Raw genomic sequence first — 19,249 nt, 5'->3', positions numbered from 1 at the left:
GTGGAAACCCAACAATTAAGTAATACAAAGACAAAATTGGCCAAAGTACAATTGTGTCCACAGAGTTTTTATTTTTATTTTTTTTCTAATGTCAAATGCTTGAGAGCGCAGTTCACAGAACCATTGGATACAGATGTACGTTTCATTGAGGAATTCATGCAAGAAGCCAAAACAACACAAGAAATCAAGTCAGTAAAACTAACACACACATAATGGAAATAAAACAGGCAGATAAATATGCAATATGAAATCCGAGATCATTAAACGGTGCTCAAGAAAACATTCATCTATTAATCTTTATATGTAATTGAGTTCTTTAATTTTTTCATACTAATTATGAAGTCCAAATAATGTATCTAGCTACTAACTAAAAATAGAAACTTTATTACAGTTTAGTGATTCCTAGCAACTTTTACTGTCATCCATGCTGATTGTTAATGTGTGCATTTATTATAAGAAATCAATGTGATACATTCTGATATCGTCAGTATATAAACAACATAAATAGTGTCATGCTCGTACTGCACGTCTTGATCAAAGTAGCTCCTTTTCTGTTAATGTGTTTTACCACATAAAATAAAACTGTTAACATAAAATCACTTGGTCTTTGTTGTTTAGCCCATTAGTGTAAGAACTGCATACTAGTATTTGGTGTTCCGTTCTTTCATAGAGAGGAATTCTTAAAAATACAGCCTCATAATGTACAGTACATTCACACTGTACTCTTGAAAAATCAAGCATATAATAATATATAGCAGCAAGAACACGCAGGCTGGTCTCCTCTTCAGTAAAAGCAAACACACACACACTCTCTTTAACAGCTCCGATGAGAATTCCAGTGGTCAAACGACGTAATAAGATTAGAGCCTACAGGAAGGCGCTTGGATTCGCCCGTGGGTCCTTTTGGTTTCTGTACCGATATGTCAGCCAAACACCCAGGATCTGAAATAACCAGAATGATGGGAAAAAAAACATAAATACACTGTAAAAATATTCTGTTAAATGTACAGTAAAAAAAAAACTGGCAGCTGTGCTTGCTAGAACTTTTCTGTAAAAGATACAGTGATAATGTTTCAGGTGTTATGGGATGGCATATTAGTAACTGTATATTTTTTTTAACTTGTATATTTCATTAAGTGATAATGTTGAAATACTACTATGTACACTAAAATATACTGATAACCACCATAATACAATAATATATAATTTTAACAATAATTTACATGTTTTCTTGTTGAAAATTATACAGATTTAAAATAAAATCATTATTTTTACTTTAAAAAAAAAACCAAAAAAACATTTTACAGTATTTTACAGTAAAATTGCAGTGTAATGCAATGTTTTTTTTCTATTCTGAATATGGTAAGTTAACATACAGTTAACCAATGAACTTATTTTCTGTACCATTTTTACAATCTTTTTTGGTAATAATTACAAACATTTTTAAAGAGGCCATATTATGCTCTTTTACAAACTCTTGATTTTGTTTTTTTAGGGTCTGCTATAAAATTTAATGTTTGAATGTTCAAAAAACATTATTTTTGACATATATTACATTTTTGCAGCACCTCTCTTCCCAGTCTGTCAGTAACGCTGTTTAGTTCCCGTTTCTATGAAGCCCCTCCTTCCGAAAAGCACAGTATGCTCTGATTGGTGGGCTGTGTTGTGATTGGTCAACCACTTCAAGCGTGTTTTGGAAATGTCACGCCCCTTACCATAACTGTGTTAGATCCAGGGTGGGACATGGCGACAACACACTACCAACTTAGGCCTCGCCCCCTTTTTTGCGTATGCCTTTGGCAGGAATTATTTAAATTAGGAATATTTTGATGTGTACATTTCCAGAAGAAAACTCAAGACTACATTCGAGGCATTTCAGGAAGTTCAGAAACAGTGCTTAAAGGTGCCATCGAATTGAAAATTGAATTTACCTCGGCAAAGTTGAATAACAAGAGTTCAGTACATGGAAATGACATACAGTGAGTCTCAAACTCCATTGTTTCCTCCTTCTTATGTAAATCTCATTTGTTTAAAAGACCTCCAAAGAACAGGCAAATCTCAACATAACACCGACTGTTACGTAACAGTCGGGGTGTACGCCCCCAATATTTGCATGTGCCAGCCCATGTTCAAGCATTAGACATTAGACAAGGGCAGCCAGTATTGACGTCTGGATGTGCACAGCTTAATCATTAGACTAGGTAAGCAAGCAAGGACAATAGTGAAAAATTGCAGATGGAGCAATAATAACTGACATAATCCATGATTACATGATATTTTTAGTGATATTTGTAAATTGTCTTTCTAAATGTTTCGTTAGCATGTTGCTAATGTACTGTGGTTAATGTTAATGTGGTAAATGTAATGTGGTTAAAGTTACCATCGTTTCTTACTGTATTCATGGAGACAAGAGCCGTCGCTATTTTCATTATTAAACACTTGCAGTCTGTATAATGCATAAACACATCTTCATTCTTTATAAATCTCTCCAACAGTGTAGCATTAGCCGTTAGCCACGGAGCACTATCAAACTCATTCAGAATCAAATGTAAACATCCAAATAAACACTGTACTTGCACGATTAGACATGCTACATGACGAACACTTTGTAAAGATCCATTTTGAGGGTTATATTAGCTGTGTGAACTTTGTTTATGCAATGATAGAGTTGAGAGCTCGGGAGGGGGCGGAGAGTGCGCGATTTAAAGGGGCCGCAGCATGAATCGGCGCATTTCTAATTATGCCTCAAAATAGGCAGTTAAAAAAATTTATTAAAAAACATCTATGGGGTATTTTGTGCTGCAACTTCACAGACACATTCAGGGGACACCTTAGACTTATATTACATCTTGTAAAAAAACGTTCGATGGCACCTTTCATGAAATGAAGAATAACTCCATTTTGGAGTGGACTTGGTAACTTTGCAGACCTTTTTCATGCTCAAGCAGCAACATTACACAATAAAGAAAGATGAAAATGTAAAAAAGACATTCATCAACGCATACATCAGTTTTGGTAAACGGAGGCTCAAGCATGTTTGCTTGATGTACAAAAAAAAATAAAGTTCATTCTCATGTTACACAGCACGTTTGAGCTTCCGCAAGAGGTTTGTTCTCGCGCGTCAAGCAGGTTCGGTTGAGCTTCTGTTTATGTTCGCTGATCAAAGTTTATATGTGAATAAAAACCTAAATTAAATCTGTTCATCATTTAGAGTGAGTGTGTCAATTCATATGGATTAGTTTTTACAATTTCTTTTTGAAGTGTCAAAGTGGTAGTTGCGTAGCTGTCAATGGAAGGACAGAAAACTCTCATATTTAATTAAAAATATCTTCATTTGCATTCCAAAGATGAAAAAAAGTCTTAAAGATTTGGAACAACATGAGGGTGAGTAAATTATGACAGAAGTTTCATTTTTGGGTGAACTATCCCTTTAATAGAACCCCTTTAAAGGATTAGTCCACTTTTAAATACACTTTTCCTGATAATTTACTCACCCCTTTGTCATCCAAGATGTTCATGTCTTTCTTTCGTCAGTTGAAAAGAAACTAAGGTTTTTGAGGAAAACATTCCAGGACTTTTCTCCTTACAGTGGATTTCAATGGCTACCAACAGGTTGAAGGTCAAAATTACAGTTTCAGTGCAGCTTCAAGGGCTTTAAACGATCCCAGACGAGGAATAAGGGTCTTATCTAGCGAATCAAATCGAATATCGGCTTGAACGTACTTTCCGCTTCCGCATGAATGTTCTACACCTTCCCTATTCTACTTACGGAATGAACGCGGTGCCAGTTTCGTTTTTTTCCGTAACTTGAATAGGGAAGGCGTAGGACATTCAGCGTAAGCGTTATGAAGAATGCGGAAGCGGAAAGTACATTCAAGCCGATATTCGATTCGATTCGCTAGATAAGACCCTTATTCCTCGTCTGGTATCGTTTAAATGCCCTTGAAGCTGCACTGAAACTGTAATTTTGACCTTCAATCTGTTGGTAGCCATTGAAATCCACTGGAAGGAGAAAAATCCTGGAATGTTTTCCTCAAAAACCTTAGTTTCTTTTCAACTGACGAAAGAAAGACATGAACATCTTGGATGACAAAGGGGTGAGTAAATTATCAGGAAAAGTGTATTTAAAAGTGGACTAATCCTTTAATTTGCTTGACAATGAGGTAAGCTCGAGAACACCAGAAAACTTTCTGGTTGTGAAATTCAGTGAAGAATTTCAAAGAAGAGATCAAAGCAGATGTTAGTGTAGCAGGCTGACCTCAGTGAAGCTGAAGAAGAGACCGATCCCTCCGACGAAGCGCAGCACCTCGCCAGCGTGCTCCTGGATCTTTGCTGCACATGTGGTGCAAGTGCTGTAATGAAAGCAGGGCTGCACAGAAGCAAAACAGACATCGACAAGAGCAGAGAGTTATTATACTGGAACAAATAATGTAATTGCCTAATTTGTCACACATTTGTGATGCTTTATGCTATCACAATAAGTATGCAAATCATTAACACAGGCATTATCACCCACACAGGTGTCATTTATATTGTTCAGTAGGTGCAATGCTTCAACAACATAACAAAAGAACAATGAAGAGTGTGTATCAGAGGAAATTACAGCGGCACAGCTTCCATTGATGTCCATGTGAGAGAAACCGCAGCAGTTCAGACTCTTCTCCACGTCCCTCTGAGTGGTCAGAGAGTTATTCCAGCCCACCTCCAGAAGATGATTCTACACACAGATATGAAACACATGACAACTTATAAGAAAAAACACAAAATGGAACAAACAATTAAAAAAGAAAAAAAAGACTCCCATTTACATGCATCAAAGTTTGTTTGTTCACCAAGTCTCTTACGTTCACCAATGCTGCATTTATTTGATCAAAATACAGTAAAAGCACTAATATTGTGAAATATTATTACTATTTAAAATAAGTTTTCTATTTGAATATATTTGAAAATGTAATTTACTCCAGTTAATGCAAAGCTGAATTTTACTCCAATCTTCAGTGTCACATGATCCTTCATAAATCTTTCTAATATGCTGATTGGCTGCTCAAGAATATTATTATTATCCATGTTTATTATGCAACAGTTGTGCTTCTTAAAGGGATAGTTCACCAAAAAATGAACATTTTGTCATCATTTACTCACCCTCATGCTGTTCCAACCCGTATGACCACCAAAGAAGATATTTTGAAGAATGTTGGTAACCAGACAGTTGATGGCACCCATTGACTTCCATAGTAGGAAAAAAAAAAATACTATGGAAGTCAATGGATGCCATCAACTGTCTGGTTACCAACATTCTTTAAAATATCTTCTTTTGTGTTCAACAGAAGAAAGAAACTCAAACAGGTTTGGAACAACATAAGGGTAAGTAATGACAAAATATTTGGGTGAACTATTCCTTTCATATTTTTGTGGAAACCATGATACATTTTCCCCCAGAACAGCATTTACTTGAAATAGAAATCTTTTGTAATGTTATAAAAGCATATATTCAGTCACTTTTGATAAATTTAAAGCATTCTTGCTGAATAATTTTGAATTCTGTCAAAATTATTTATATTTGTAGCACATTTCCAAAGGCTATAGACCACTAGAGTGGATTTATACAAGTATATATTTTGAAGTACAGTGATTAATCGTACCTGCTGCTCCTCATTGATAGCCAGACATGCACTGGACACCGAAAACTGAACTACAAACACCAGGAACAGGATGATCATGTACTATTGTCAATGAATTAAGGATTAAAACACAAAATACAATGCAGAAATATTCAGAGAAAAATTATATAATTAATGTATTTTATATATATATATATATATATATATATATATATATAGAGCACATGAAGAATATGCCTGTTAACATAACCACTATCTGCAGTACAACAATATATTAAATATTTAGACTTTAAATAAAAACAAACGATTCAACAAGAATTAAGGCACATTTGGTGGTTATTTGTGCATTTCCTCTTGGAATCCAATGTCAATGACATACAGAATTGCATTACACTGTAAACTATGCTTTAAAAAAAAAAAAAAAAAAAACATGATTTATTTTATGTTTTTTTGAGTAAGAAAGAAATGTAATATACTGAAATAGTTTCCCTTAACATACTACTGATATAATCATGCAATCCTTCCTCCCTGAGCATCAGAGTGTAATGACCCAAATTTATCTCAGGATTAGTTCATTTCATTTTGTTTAAGAGACTGTTTTACATTACAAGCAGTACACTGATGTGCACTCTCATTTATCATGTTAACTGCACCACTCTATGGACACAGAGTGAAATGCATTACATGAGCAGATCATAATCCTGTCTCATTTCCAAAAGCAATGAAGAAAAACAGAGCACATAATGTAATGAAATGCAAAGACCTGACACATATTATAGTTTGTTTGCATGAGGCCAATGAAAATATGTATATGAACATTTATAAACGTTTCATCCTATTATAAAAACCCATTTCAAACAAAGAAAATAATTAACTAGCTATTTTTAAGTTAATTTGTTTTTTAAATGATTACACAGTGTGGTTCCAGTGGTGTTCAGTTTATAGTAGAGTACCGGAAGAAACCGGATACTTCAACCACGCATCTTAAAGGGTTAGTTCACCCACAAATCTGAGTATAGTGGTTCTATATTAATATTAAAGGTGCCCTAGAACTAGTTTTTACATGATGTAAGGTGTCCCCTGAATGTGTCTGTGAAGTTTCAGCTCAAAATACCCCATAGATTTTGGGGCATCATTAACTATGCACCGATTCAGGCTGTGGCCCCTTTAAATCGCATGCTCCCTGCCCCCCGAGCTTTGACTATAATCAAGCGCATTTACAAAGTTCACACAGCTAATATAACCCTCAAATGGATCTTTACAAGATGTTCGTCATGCATACGGCATGCATGCGTCGGATCATGCGAGTATAGTATTTATTTGGATGTTTACATTTGATTCTGAATGAGTTTGATAGTGCTCCGTGGCTAAAGCTAACATTACACACTGTTGGAGAGATTTATAAAGAATGAAGTTGTGTTTATGAATTATACAGACTGCAAGTGTTTAAAAATGAAAATAATGACAGCTCTTGTCTCTGTGAATACAGTAAGAAACGATGGTAACTTTAACCACATTTAACAGTACATTAGCAACATGCTAACGAAACATTTATAAAGACAATTTACAAATATAACTAAAAATATCATGTAATCATGGATCATGACAGTTATTATCGCTCCATCTGCCATTTTTCGCCATTGTTCTTGCTTGCTTACCTAGTCTGATGATTCAGCTGTGCACAGATCCAGACGTTAATACTGCCTGCTCTTGTCTAATGCCTTGAACATGATCTGGCATATGCAAATATTTGGGGGCGTACATATTAATGATCCCGACTGTTATGTAACAGTCAGTGTTATGTTGAGATTCGCCTGTTCTTCTGAGGTCTTTTAAACAAATGAGATTTACATAAGGAGGAGGAAGCAATGGAGTTTGAAACTCAATGTATGTCTTTTCCATGTACTGAACTCTTGTTATTCAACTATGATTCTAGGGCACCTTTAATAAGTGACAAGAATACTTTTTGTGCGCCAAAAAAACAAAACGACTTTTCAACAATATAAGTTGGCCGATTTCAAAACACAGCTTCAGAGCTTTACAAATCGAATCAGTGGATCAGAGCACCAAATTCATGTGATTTCAGCAGTTTAGCCGTTTGATAGGAGATCCGAATCACTAATTCGAAACAAAAGATTCATAAAGCTCAGAAGCTTCATGAAGCAGTGTTTTGAAATCAGCCCATCACTAGATACTGTTTAAAAAAAAAAGTTTTGTTTTTTGGTGCACAAAAAGTATTCTCATCGCTTTATAATATTAAGATAGAACCAATGAACTCACATGAACTGTTTCAAATATGTTTTTAGTACCTTTATGGATCTTGAGAGTTTCAATGGCTTTGCTCTCAATAGAAGCCTCACTGAGCCATTGGATTTCATCAACAATATCTTAATTTGTGTTCCGAAGATGAACAAAGGTCTTACGGGTGTGGAACGACATGAGGGTGAGTAATTACTGATTTTTGGGTGAACTAACCCTTTAAAACATACACAAAGAAAATGAAGATTAATGGAAACATTGTCTGCATCCGAAATCACATACTTTCCGACATAGTAGGTGAAAAACAATATGTGACAAAAGAAGCATGTCTGAAGTCACAGTACTCATTAAAGAGTAGGCAAAAACTTCTACTTCTAGCGAGATTCTGAAGTGTGGACACTTTAATATCCCATGAGGCCACGGGAGAGGATTTGTGAATGACGGTGAAGCGACGCAAAAGACATTGGTATGGCGAATATAGTGCATCCGGATTACATTTATACTATGAAGAACATATGTTTTTAGCAGTTGTGAAGTAATTACTTATTCACAATAAGTAGCAATTCAAGAGAGTATGCGACTTCGGATGCAGCCACAAACTTTCTGCCCCTAACATAATTATCGCACAGTACAGATAAAATGATTTTAGGGCTATTCATTCTGCTTGACATAAATACTCACCTATTTCGAAACACTGAACAAAGTATAGTAGTGCACCATCTATGGATGATCACAGTAAAGGATACAAAGAACAGCAGAACCTGGTGGTGCTTCATGGCACCAATAAGTCCAGCAAGGGCAACAAAGAAGAGGAAGACTCCGACTCCAATGATGCCACCCACCACCTGGAAGCTCGACACCAGCCCAAAACACTTCCCCCAGGCAGCGATGCCAATCATCAGCAAGCTCACCATCTGAAGTGGAGGAATAGTAGTGTTATTGTGGAATTGTAAATGTAAAATTAAAACTAAAGGTGCAATATGTAAGATTTCTGTCCGCTAGAGGCCTTTTCAAAACAAAGGCGTAGCTTGATGATGCCAAGTTTGAGAGCGGAATCTTGGGACATGTGGTCTTCACATCACAGCCAGTGGAAAATAATCGGGATAGGACTTGGGCAGAAATCATGTTCATGGATGCGATTATTAACGTTACTGTAGTATGAAGCAGAGCAGGACCCAGTGTTGTAGGAGCTGAATGAGCCGCTGGAGCGATCGCGCAACACACACCTCACGAGAAGCTGAACTTTTATTATGACACAGTCGCTGGCGCCGCTTCCGCTTTTCCGGTCATGAGTATGAGGTAACGCAGCTCTGTTTATCATATTAGATACATTTGAGTGTGTTGAAAATGATGTTATAACGTTACTCTGCACGTTCGCTCAGCGGCTGCTGTGAGACGCTTGTTTGAGACACACTGCAGTAAGATAGATCGATTTTAGAATATCATATTAAATGCTGGATGGCTTGTGTTGATAAATGGCATGCAATTAATTTTAAAACGTATTGTATGATGGAGAAAATTCTGTATTACTGTTACTGAAAATAAACCTGCATCTGATTATGCTATGTTAGCTACTTCACAAAATAGTGTTTTTCTCTGAGGCATGGTAAAGCATGGTACTCGCAAAAAAAATCAAGAAAATTAGATTTAAACAATAAGACTAAACGTGTTGAGTTATATAACAACAATTAGTTTTCTGTCTATAAACGTAACCAAACAGTTGTTCCCTTGTCTATTAAAACATGTAAATATTAAAGCGTCTTTGGTGTTTCCATGGTTTCTAAAAAATAAAATCGGAAACCGAGGGTAACGTGGGTATGACACCACTGACAGGTGACTCCTCACACGTCCCGGAGCCTTGGTTAAAATTGCAATTTTCTAACGATTTACAAATAGTTGGAAAAATTTGGGATATTGTAAGTACTCAAGTGAACAAAATATATAACACTGGCCTAGTGGTTTTTGGATATTTTACTGCAAAATTCTTACATATTGCACCTTTAACTGAAATAAAGCTGAAATAAAATAAAATATTAGATGAAAAGCTTTTACAAAAATTAAATTACAAATGTTGCCTTGACAACTAAGCATACTTAAGTTTAAGCTGAACTAGAAATACTAAAACTGAAATAAATATAAAGCCAAAATACAGGGACTGCAACCATTCAGCTGGAAGTAACCCCCAAATGTTAGGTATAGGAAATACTAAAAAGTTATTGCACTAAACAAAGTCAAATTTTTCAAATAATGTTACTCAGTTTCATGTTAATTCTGTCAGTGATGATTCATGGGAATACAAATGGCAGACAAATGGCACCGTTTGCTTAGAATGCCCCAACAACAGCTGTGATGTCACTTGAGCAATAAAACGCAAGCAGTCACATCATAACACAAAATGTTTAGGCTATACAAAAGCTTATTCATTCCTTAAAAGCACTGATTCCTTAGAGGTTTGTCCATATTGCTATCATTGGCCGACAATGAGAAATGACCCCTGAGCTTCTGCTTCATCCAAAGTAACAAGTGAAAGATCACAGCTGATTATAATGTTTTCTTTCCAATCAATATCAGCTCCAGACTAATGAAGCAGGATATCTAGAACAAAAGCAGGATGTGACTTTGCCAAAACAGACGAGTTGCGAGGAAACCGGGATGTTATTCTACAGGCTGTGCGTGAAACCAGAACCGCTCATCGGCCTCATTCCACACAAAGAATCTCTCTAAATAATTCACATGAGTCCTGAGACACCGAGAACTGTAATACAGCCGCACAGAAACACCTCTTGTATGAGCATTTATAAAACACGTGTGCAAATGTTACAATAAAGGCTCATAAAGATGTTCCATATGGTTGCTTCCATTCATGCGTTGGATACTCACAACATAGAGGATGTTGAGCGCGCACAGGGAATTCTTGGAGCAGGTGAATCCAGCGCAACCCATCTTGAATGTGTTTTTTCCGGACAAAAGCTTTTACTTGTGTAAATTTCCGTCTCTGGAAATTTCAGTTACATGACAAGCAAATCGAACAATTTAAGAGAAGAAATTGTAGTTGAACAAGGAGAAAATACGCGTGTGGTTCAGTCCAATTCACAGTGAACGCTGATGCGTGAGAGGTTGCCAGATCCCACCAAACAAAATCCAACCTCTTCTTTAGGATGAACGTGGGCTGCTCAGTGCTGCTATTAAGCCTTGTGGATTTTGGCTGCAAATTAAATAAATAAATAAATATCATAGAAACACCAAAAAGAGTCGTTAAGCAAATTATGTTTTTTTTTTTTTTTTTATAATCTTTTTTTTTTTTTTTAAACCTGTAAATGAAAACACAGGTCTACCCTGGCCTGGACTAACAAACTGTACTTATATAATTAAACTTAGATACTATATAAGCCTAACTATAATTTATATGATAAGTTATATTTTAACTACAGATGCAAATTAATAAAAAATAGTTTATTATATGTTTATTTGCCTTTGTTTATTGACACACTATACCAAGCTATAAAAAACAATAACTTACCAATGAGTCAGATACAATAACAAGATGTATGACTTTTTATTGTCAAAAATAAATAAATAAATAAATTTTAAAAAAGAGAGAAAAAATTATTCAACATTTCAATGAGGGCTTTACTCCGACATGGCAACCATTTAAGGAGGCGGAACTGGCCGTCCGCGGTAAAATTGATTGGTCAGTTTTTTCCTGAATAATGACTCATTGACAAGAGGTGGTTTGCACTTATTCCCGTCTCCCCTTAGTAACAGTTGCGAGGAGAAGCATTTATTCTCCAAGTCAACAATAAGCCTAAAGAAGTGTACGATGAAAAACATCTGGACATACATTGTCAAAACTGTTGTCAAAAGCTGTTTATATTTATAATGTTGGCCTATACTATATCTAATTTACTGACTGCAGCAAATGGGGCCACATGATATTTCTCTCTCTCTCTCTCTCTCTCTCTCTCACACACACACACACACACACACACACACACACACACACACACACACACACACACACACACACACACACACACACACACACACACACACACACTGTACATCTTCCAGTTTATGCATCTGTTATTTATCAGGGTGCCCATTATCTGCAACATTTATAAATGATGATACACCATAGAGGGTTAAACTGTAAAACAATAATGAAATACAAAACATTTGAAAAAATTCAAATAAAAGGTAAGATTCTTGTCTGAATATGCCAGTGTGATTTTATGTTCACTTGTTTACCACACATCTAAAAAATATTGAAACTGTAATTATACTTTTTAGAATAATTAAATTATCCTAATTTAAGAGTTTTTTAACTAGATATTCATACAAAACCTACTAGAGAAAAACATATTTTTTGTTTAATTGGATTTTTGATTCCGAAACTTATTGCTGCATGCATACCATCATCATGTGACAACTAGCCCTGATCTCTGATATAAAATATTTTAGAGCCTAAATAATATAATGCATTATATAAATGTATAATCACATCCCAGGGCATAAATGTGTATACTAAACATTTAACTCTAAATTTAGATTAAGATTTAGTTTTAGATTTCACATCTATATAGATCTCTTACTGTAATTAAAGTTGGCATGAAACTGAAGATTACATACAGTATATCCAAGTGAAACAGCTTCTTGAACAAGACAGTGTAAGAAAGACAGGACTTGATTTTGTCCATCAGGAATTGATTGGATCGTTGTGCTATTGTTGTGACCTCATGTGACAGGTTGTCCCGCCCTCGTGCCAGTGAACACGTCATCAGAGAAGAGAGGGAGGCTTATTGTAATTAAAGATTATATGGGCACATGAATTAATAAATAAATAAATATAACCTGAATATTCACGGATAAATCATTTATAATAAATACAATATTCTATAAAAAAAACATAACAAGAATTGTCAATTGTGATTTCATTGTGACTTTAAAGGATACAGGGGTACATGATGTAATATAAGTCTCTGGTGTCCCCAGAATGTGTCTGTGAAGTTTCAGCTCAAAATTCCCCACAGATTATTTATTATAGCTTGTCAAATTTGCCCCTATTTAGGTGTGAGCAAAATCATGCCGTTTTTTGTGTGTGTCCCTTTAAATGCAAATGAGCTGCTGCTCCCGGCCCACTTTCCAGAAGAGGGCGGAGCTTTAACAGCTCAACAACAACAAAGCTGGAGAATCTCATGCAGCCAAAATGAACGGTGTTCAGCCTTACATTGTTCAAACATTGTTCCGGAGTCGGACACTGATGAAGAGACTCAGGAAGAAGTTACATCTTTTAAAATGCATCTGGACGTTTCTGAATGGTTAGTGGATAAATTTATGTAGTTGCTGTGGAGTTGATTCATATTAAAGGTGCCCAAGAACATTCTTTCACAAGATGTAATATAAGTCTAAGGTGTCTCCTGAATGTGTCTGTGAAGTTTCAGCTCAAAATACCCCATAGATTTTTTATAAATTAATTTTTTTTAACTGCCTATTTTGGGGCATCATTAACAATGCATTGATTTATACTCCGCGCCGCCCCCTTAAATCGCGTGCTCTCTGCCACACCAGCTGTCGACTATATTACAGCGCATTTACAAAGTTCACACAGCTAATATAACCCTCAAATGGATCTTTACAAGATGTTCGTCATGCATGCTGCATGCATGCTTCGAATTATGTGAGTAAAGTATTTATTTGGATGTTAAAGTTTTATTCTGAGTGAATTTGAGGCTGTCCTCCGTGGCTAACGGCTAATGCTACACTGTTGGAGAGATTTATAAAGAATGAAGTTGTGTTTATGCATTATACAGACTGCAAGTGTTTAAAAAAAGAAAATAGCGACGGCTCTTGTCTCCGTGAATACAGTAAGAAACGATGGTAACTTTAACCTCATTTAACAGTACATTAGCAACATGCTAACGAAACTTTTAGAAAGACAATTTACAAATATCAGTAAAAATATCATGCTATCATGGATCATGTCAGTTATTATTGCTCCATCTGCCATTTTTCGCTGTTGTTCTTGCTTACTTAGTCTGATGATTCGGCTGTGTGCAGCTCCAGACGTTAACTGGCTGCCCTTGTCTAATGCCTTTTATAATGTTGGGAACATCATGGGCTGGCATATGCAAATATTGGGGCGTACACCCTGACTGTTACGCAACAGTCGGTGTTATGTTGAGATTCGCCTGTTCTTCGGAGGTCGTTTAAACAACTGAGATTTATATAAGAAGGAGGAAACAATGAGGTTTGAGACTCACTGTATGTCTTTTCCATGTACTGAACTCTTGTTATTTAACTATGCCAAGGTAAATTCAATTTTTGAATCAAGGGCACCTTTAATCTTTTTTGCAAATCCAGCGTTGAATTGACCCTCGTTTGTGAAGCGTAAGTCCAGCGTAAAATGACGGCATGGTAACAACAACTTTTCCTCTTCTCTAAAGTATCTCAACATCGCCTCAGCCTCTTTGTTGTGTGTTCTCGTGGGCAGGGTTTATGTACATTTTAGGGTTAGTGATGTCACTAACCCAGGAAGAAGCTTGTTGTAGTCCCTGCCAGCCATTTGTTAAAGTAAATATCTCCCTTTGAATTGAACTTTGAGCGCTCTAACTTTGCAGATGTTGTTGATGCTCAAACAGCAACATTACACACTAACTAAAGTTAAAAAAGTGAAATCATAACTAAATCTTTACCGATCCTCTGATCTGAAATAAGTTCCTTTTTAATCGATGTACTACAAGACACATTTTTTCCATCACTAGAGGGCAAATGTCTGCTCCAGTCAAGATATACAACTTTTCCTGAGGCACAGATGATAAGATCAGAGTAAAGCTGACCTGCAGTGAGAGAACAGAAGCAGGCTGTTAAAATCTCAAGGGCCCCTGGGGCACTTACACAGTCAAAGTGTATGGGATTAGAAGTGCTTGTTTTTGCTGAAATTAACGAATGAATTTGTGGGAATGAAATTGATCATGTGAAAGGAGGTGAAAGTAGGATTCTAGGAGCAGTGCGTGTGTTAAAAAAATTCAGTCATGGTGGTGAAAATAGAAAAATAATGACAGAAAACAAACAAACTGCACAATTTTTCAACAGTATTTTAATCTATTGTCCACTAGGTGGCAGCATTATCTCAGCATAAGTCATTATCTGTTATTGAAGATGTACCACTCTGATTTTCTTATATAAAAAAAACAACCAGTTCAAACAACAAATTCAAATTACACATTCACATTTATTTGACTGTATTGCAGTCTATATGGCACAAATATTGTCATGACAGCTGCTCTTGACCTTTCAGTCATGTTCTGAATGGGACTTTTACGAGAGGTCATCCAATCAAGATAACCACTGCCAATCACTTTAGTTTTATGGCACACATCTAAAAAATGATTATTATGTTCTTAATGAGGTTATAAGCAGTGGATAATCTCTTTAAGTTTCACCAGACATTACAGATGTCACAGTTTCTCAGCTGCCTGATTGTGATGCTGCTGTTGTGAACTCATTATCACCTTTTTATTTCTTCAGTTCTGCTGATATATTTGTCTCACTTTTGATGACGGAGAAAAAAAAGGTGATAAAATGTCTCTGTTTTTTGAGCTCAATATTAAAGTGCGATGATTGCGGAGAACATTAGTTGCTGGTTTGCCCTTGAGAGGGTGATAAGTTCTAGATTTGGCACCCGTACTTATTCAGCGTGTCCTATTTTAGCCACTATTAAGGGGTGCGGTAAAAAGAAATCACACTAACCGCCCTGAATCTGTCAAAATCTTGTCCACACTGCTGGCTCTAACAGAAAATCATAGCATAATCCTTGGAAATGGCCACTATTTTATTGCCTTCAAGGCAACAGAGGAAGAGAGCTTGTTCAGCAACTAGGCGAGATTAAAGCCTTAAAGAGTTATTCTGGCCGTCTTACTACATATAAAATGATGTCTTTCATGGAATGCACATATCAAAAATGTTCTAAAAGATTTCTATTTCAAATTAAATTGAATAATTTCACTATTCAACAGAGCTGTCACCCAAGATCTAGTAGTCTAGACTGACTAAATTAAAGTGAACAAATGAACAGAACTGACTCTGCCAATAAAGCAATTTCCAGCAGTATTTTAAAAGATTACAAATATCATGATTCATAATCTTTGTCCTGAAATAAGACCCCATTGACAGATCTGAGCCCCCTGATGTTTACGAGAAGATAAGGGATTATCTCTTAATACTTTTGCTTTTCTGTGCACTTTATTCATGCTTTTTTGATGCCATGCACTGCAAGCGCATTTGAAATAAAACTCCTATTACTACTGAATGAGTGAGAAATCTATGGGATGTGCCCCTCTCCATCTCTTCGGGGTCCTGTTGGCTTTTTTTTTTTATCTGGCGATGGTACATTAATGCTCTCAGAAGTCCCCTGGCGGCACATTCTTACACTTATGTCACGGCCACACAGATTTTTTTACAGACTTGTTATATCAAGAGAGGACTTCAAAAGCTTTCAGAAGGCAAGGCACCATCCATTTACAATGAGTAGCACAGTCTGGAGTCTTAAAAGCTCACCCTCGACCTCCCTTTCCCTCCTCTACGCCAACATAGCTTTTGACTTGACATTAGAGTGAAGGAAGAGTTAGAGGATTCACATCAATATTACAGTCAGTTATAGCTGAAAAATGTATCAGTAAACATAATAATATTATTACGGGTGCTTGCTAATGCTTAGGGTCAGGGATTTGAACAAACCTCTGACCAAAAGTATTAAACTTTGATGCGTAATTCGTCCTGCACTGTTTGTGCTTCAAACTTGAATGGAATCTCAAATATATATATAGTTCGTTGAAAAGAGGAGACGTGTGATCCTTTCAAAGTACTTTACTTGGATTTTCAGCTCTCACAGGATAAAATGGTTCGTATTCATAGAAACATATGGGAGGGCTTTTGTGAAGTAACTACCTAGCAACCACCCATAACACCCTAGTAACAACCAAACAATGCCCTATACCTCCCACAAGACCTTGACAACTGTGTCGGCAAATTCTGCACAGGCAAACCCCACTTATATTTTCTTTAGAAAGTGCAAAAATCTCGAGCTTATGCTTTGTAAAATACCTTCGGAAAAGATCAGTTCCATTTGTTTTTCACCTTCAGATTTAATGTATTTTACAAAATGTGCTTCAAAGAGAAAGAAAATACATTTCCAATGTTAAAAAAACAAATTTCTGTTCAAAGTTTGGGGTTGTTGTTACTGTTCAAAAGTTTGTTTGTTTTTAAATGTTTTGGATAATCTGTTATGCGCACAAAAGCAGTATTTATTTGATTAAAAACACAGTAAAAACAGTAATATTGTGAAATATTAATACAATTTAAAACAACTGTTTTCTATTGCAATACATTTTAAAATGTAATTGTAATTACATTGTAATTACATGATCCTTCAGAAATCAATCTAATATGCTGATTTGCTGCTCAAGAAACATTTCTTATGATTATCAATGTTGAAAACAACTATGCTGCTTAATATTTTTGTTTAAAACCGTGATTTTTTTTTCTGGATTCTGTTCAAAAGAACAGCATTTATTTGAAATGTAAATGTTTAGTAACATTATAAATGTCTTTACTGTTATTTTTAATCAATACTTGCAGCCTTGCTGAATAAAAGTATTAAAGTATCAAAAAACAGAACCCAAACCTTTGAATGGTAGCGAATGTAGATTAAAATTATATTATCAAAAATATATTTATGTAAATAAATATATTTTGAAGCTAGTTTTTGAAGCTAGATTTTGATATATATTTCTTTCAAAGCTTTTCTATTGATTTTTACATTATAAATCACATTTAACAATCTGTCCATATTGTCCATTAATTCAGATAGCAATTTTAAGTAGAAGAAGCAAGCATAATGCCTACATATATCAACCTCCAAATGAATATAAAAACAGATAAATGTAAAAAAAAAAATATATATATAAATAAATGAAATAATATTAAAATAAATAAAATAAAAAAGAAAGAAAAAAAAAATATATATATACACATACTATATATTGCCATTTAGGCAATATGGACAATGAATGCGAAGTGACTACATGATTTGATATTCCGCTTTGCTCTTTGCCGTCTTTCAACCCTGCGCTCTAAAAGGTCATTTACACCCTCTATCCTCGGAGTGTTTGTGTCTTTGGCAGGCACTGAGTGTGGGGGTGTGCATATGTGCTCGCGAACACGGTCGGCCTGACATTGAGACGGGACTCGAGGGTGATAACCACACTCAAGGTCTTGCTGTCAAGTGCTGAGGGCTCTTGTTGATTCGTTGACAGGCGATTAGGATCAGACACAGTCTGGCCTGGTACGTGTGGCATAGTTTACTCATGGTACTCTCCTTCCTTTCTGTTCTGGTTAATCTCCACTGTAGGCCGTTGATGATTTACATTAGACTCATATTCAGCCTAGCTTTTGAATTATGCAAATACACACACACCACGGTCCATTGCCTGTTCGCATCTTATCAGCGTCTGCTCTTTGAAAATGCGCAGCGTGTGAGCGGTAATTAGTACCTTTAGCGTTCGAGGTTCCCCCGAGGGAACTGTGCAACTAATGTCACTGACCTTGCAGATACTTAAATGTCTACTTGGTTTCAATACATATAGATCGCCTAAAGTCAGGAGGGAGAAGAGAAATCTGTTTGGATGGGCTAATCTTGATGCACGAGTAATTATAAAGTCTTTTAATGCTCTGGCACACTTCCCAATGAAGGCCTACAGTGAGTGACATGAATGACAAACACCACATGGAGGCCACCTAAAGGACGGAACAAATTCTGAGTAAGAAGAAAAGGAAATTACTGGCTATTAACCCCAATTAGGTTGGCTGCTCAGAAGTTCATATGGGGCTATGTGGCTTCATAGCTTCTGGAGTACGCTGGCTGAATCATGGCTTGAGGTATAAGGCTCGGTTTATGTGTAGAGTGCAAAGTAAAGTTGGCAGTACACCATTTACTGCAAACCGTGCCTGCGGCTCCCTCAAACTGCTTGTCGACATTGTGTGTTTTGAATTCGTCAGGTGGACCAGCAGAGTAAAAGAGAAAGACAGTGGTTCAGCCACAAGCGTTCACCCAAACTAAAGGCCAAGCCTGTCTGATTCAGTTAGAGTTAGACAGTCAAAGTCACTTGAGTAGACTTGAGATAACATTTCAATCAAGCCAATCAAACAACTTGAAGTAAGAATGTTCACACATCATGTCTGTAAAAGTTCAAGTCTTATGGACATTGTGTCAAAGTCTCTGTAATGACTTTCCATCGGGCTTGAAATTTTGAGGACATAATGTGTAGATACTTTCAGATAAAGAGGAGGTTAAACAATTAAACCTTCACGGT

The 19,249-nt window shown here is 36.0% G+C and overlaps 1 protein-coding gene across 1 annotated transcript; it reads right to left on the bottom strand.

The window, feature by feature from the left end:
• Positions 1 to 41: 41 nt before the first annotated feature.
• tspan13b (tetraspanin 13b) lies at positions 42 to 11,059 on the bottom strand. The gene is made up of 6 exons (XM_048201266.1): positions 10,761 to 11,059; positions 8,627 to 8,794; positions 5,643 to 5,723; positions 4,604 to 4,717; positions 4,259 to 4,369; positions 42 to 942 (listed from the first exon to the last, which is right to left on the bottom strand). The coding sequence occupies exons 1-6, from the start codon at positions 10,821 to 10,823 to the stop codon at positions 868 to 870; spliced, it is 612 nt and encodes a 203-aa protein (XP_048057223.1). The 5' UTR covers positions 10,824 to 11,059; the 3' UTR covers positions 42 to 867.
• Positions 11,060 to 19,249: the final 8,190 nt, after the last annotated feature.

The sequence above is a fragment of the Megalobrama amblycephala genome, linkage group LG9 (genome assembly GCF_018812025.1).
Source record: "Megalobrama amblycephala isolate DHTTF-2021 linkage group LG9, ASM1881202v1, whole genome shotgun sequence".
Lineage (NCBI taxonomy): Eukaryota > Metazoa > Chordata > Actinopteri > Cypriniformes > Xenocyprididae > Megalobrama > Megalobrama amblycephala.
Note: the sequence above shows the minus strand (reverse complement) of the source record. Positions and strands in the feature narration are given on the sequence as shown.

Excerpts from the sequence above, each read along its gene's own strand:
- tspan13b (XM_048201266.1), bottom strand. The coding sequence starts at position 10,823 with ATGGGTTGCGCTGGATTCACCTGCTCCAAGAATTCCCTGTGCGCGCTC. Across the intron at positions 4,718-5,642 it reads CTATCAATGAGGAGCAGCAG|AATCATCTTCTGGAGGTGGG; the intron begins GTACGATTAATC and ends ATCTGTGTGTAG. Across the intron at positions 943-4,258 it reads TCTTCTTCAGCTTCACTGAG|ATCCTGGGTGTTTGGCTGAC; the intron begins GTCAGCCTGCTA and ends TGGTTATTTCAG.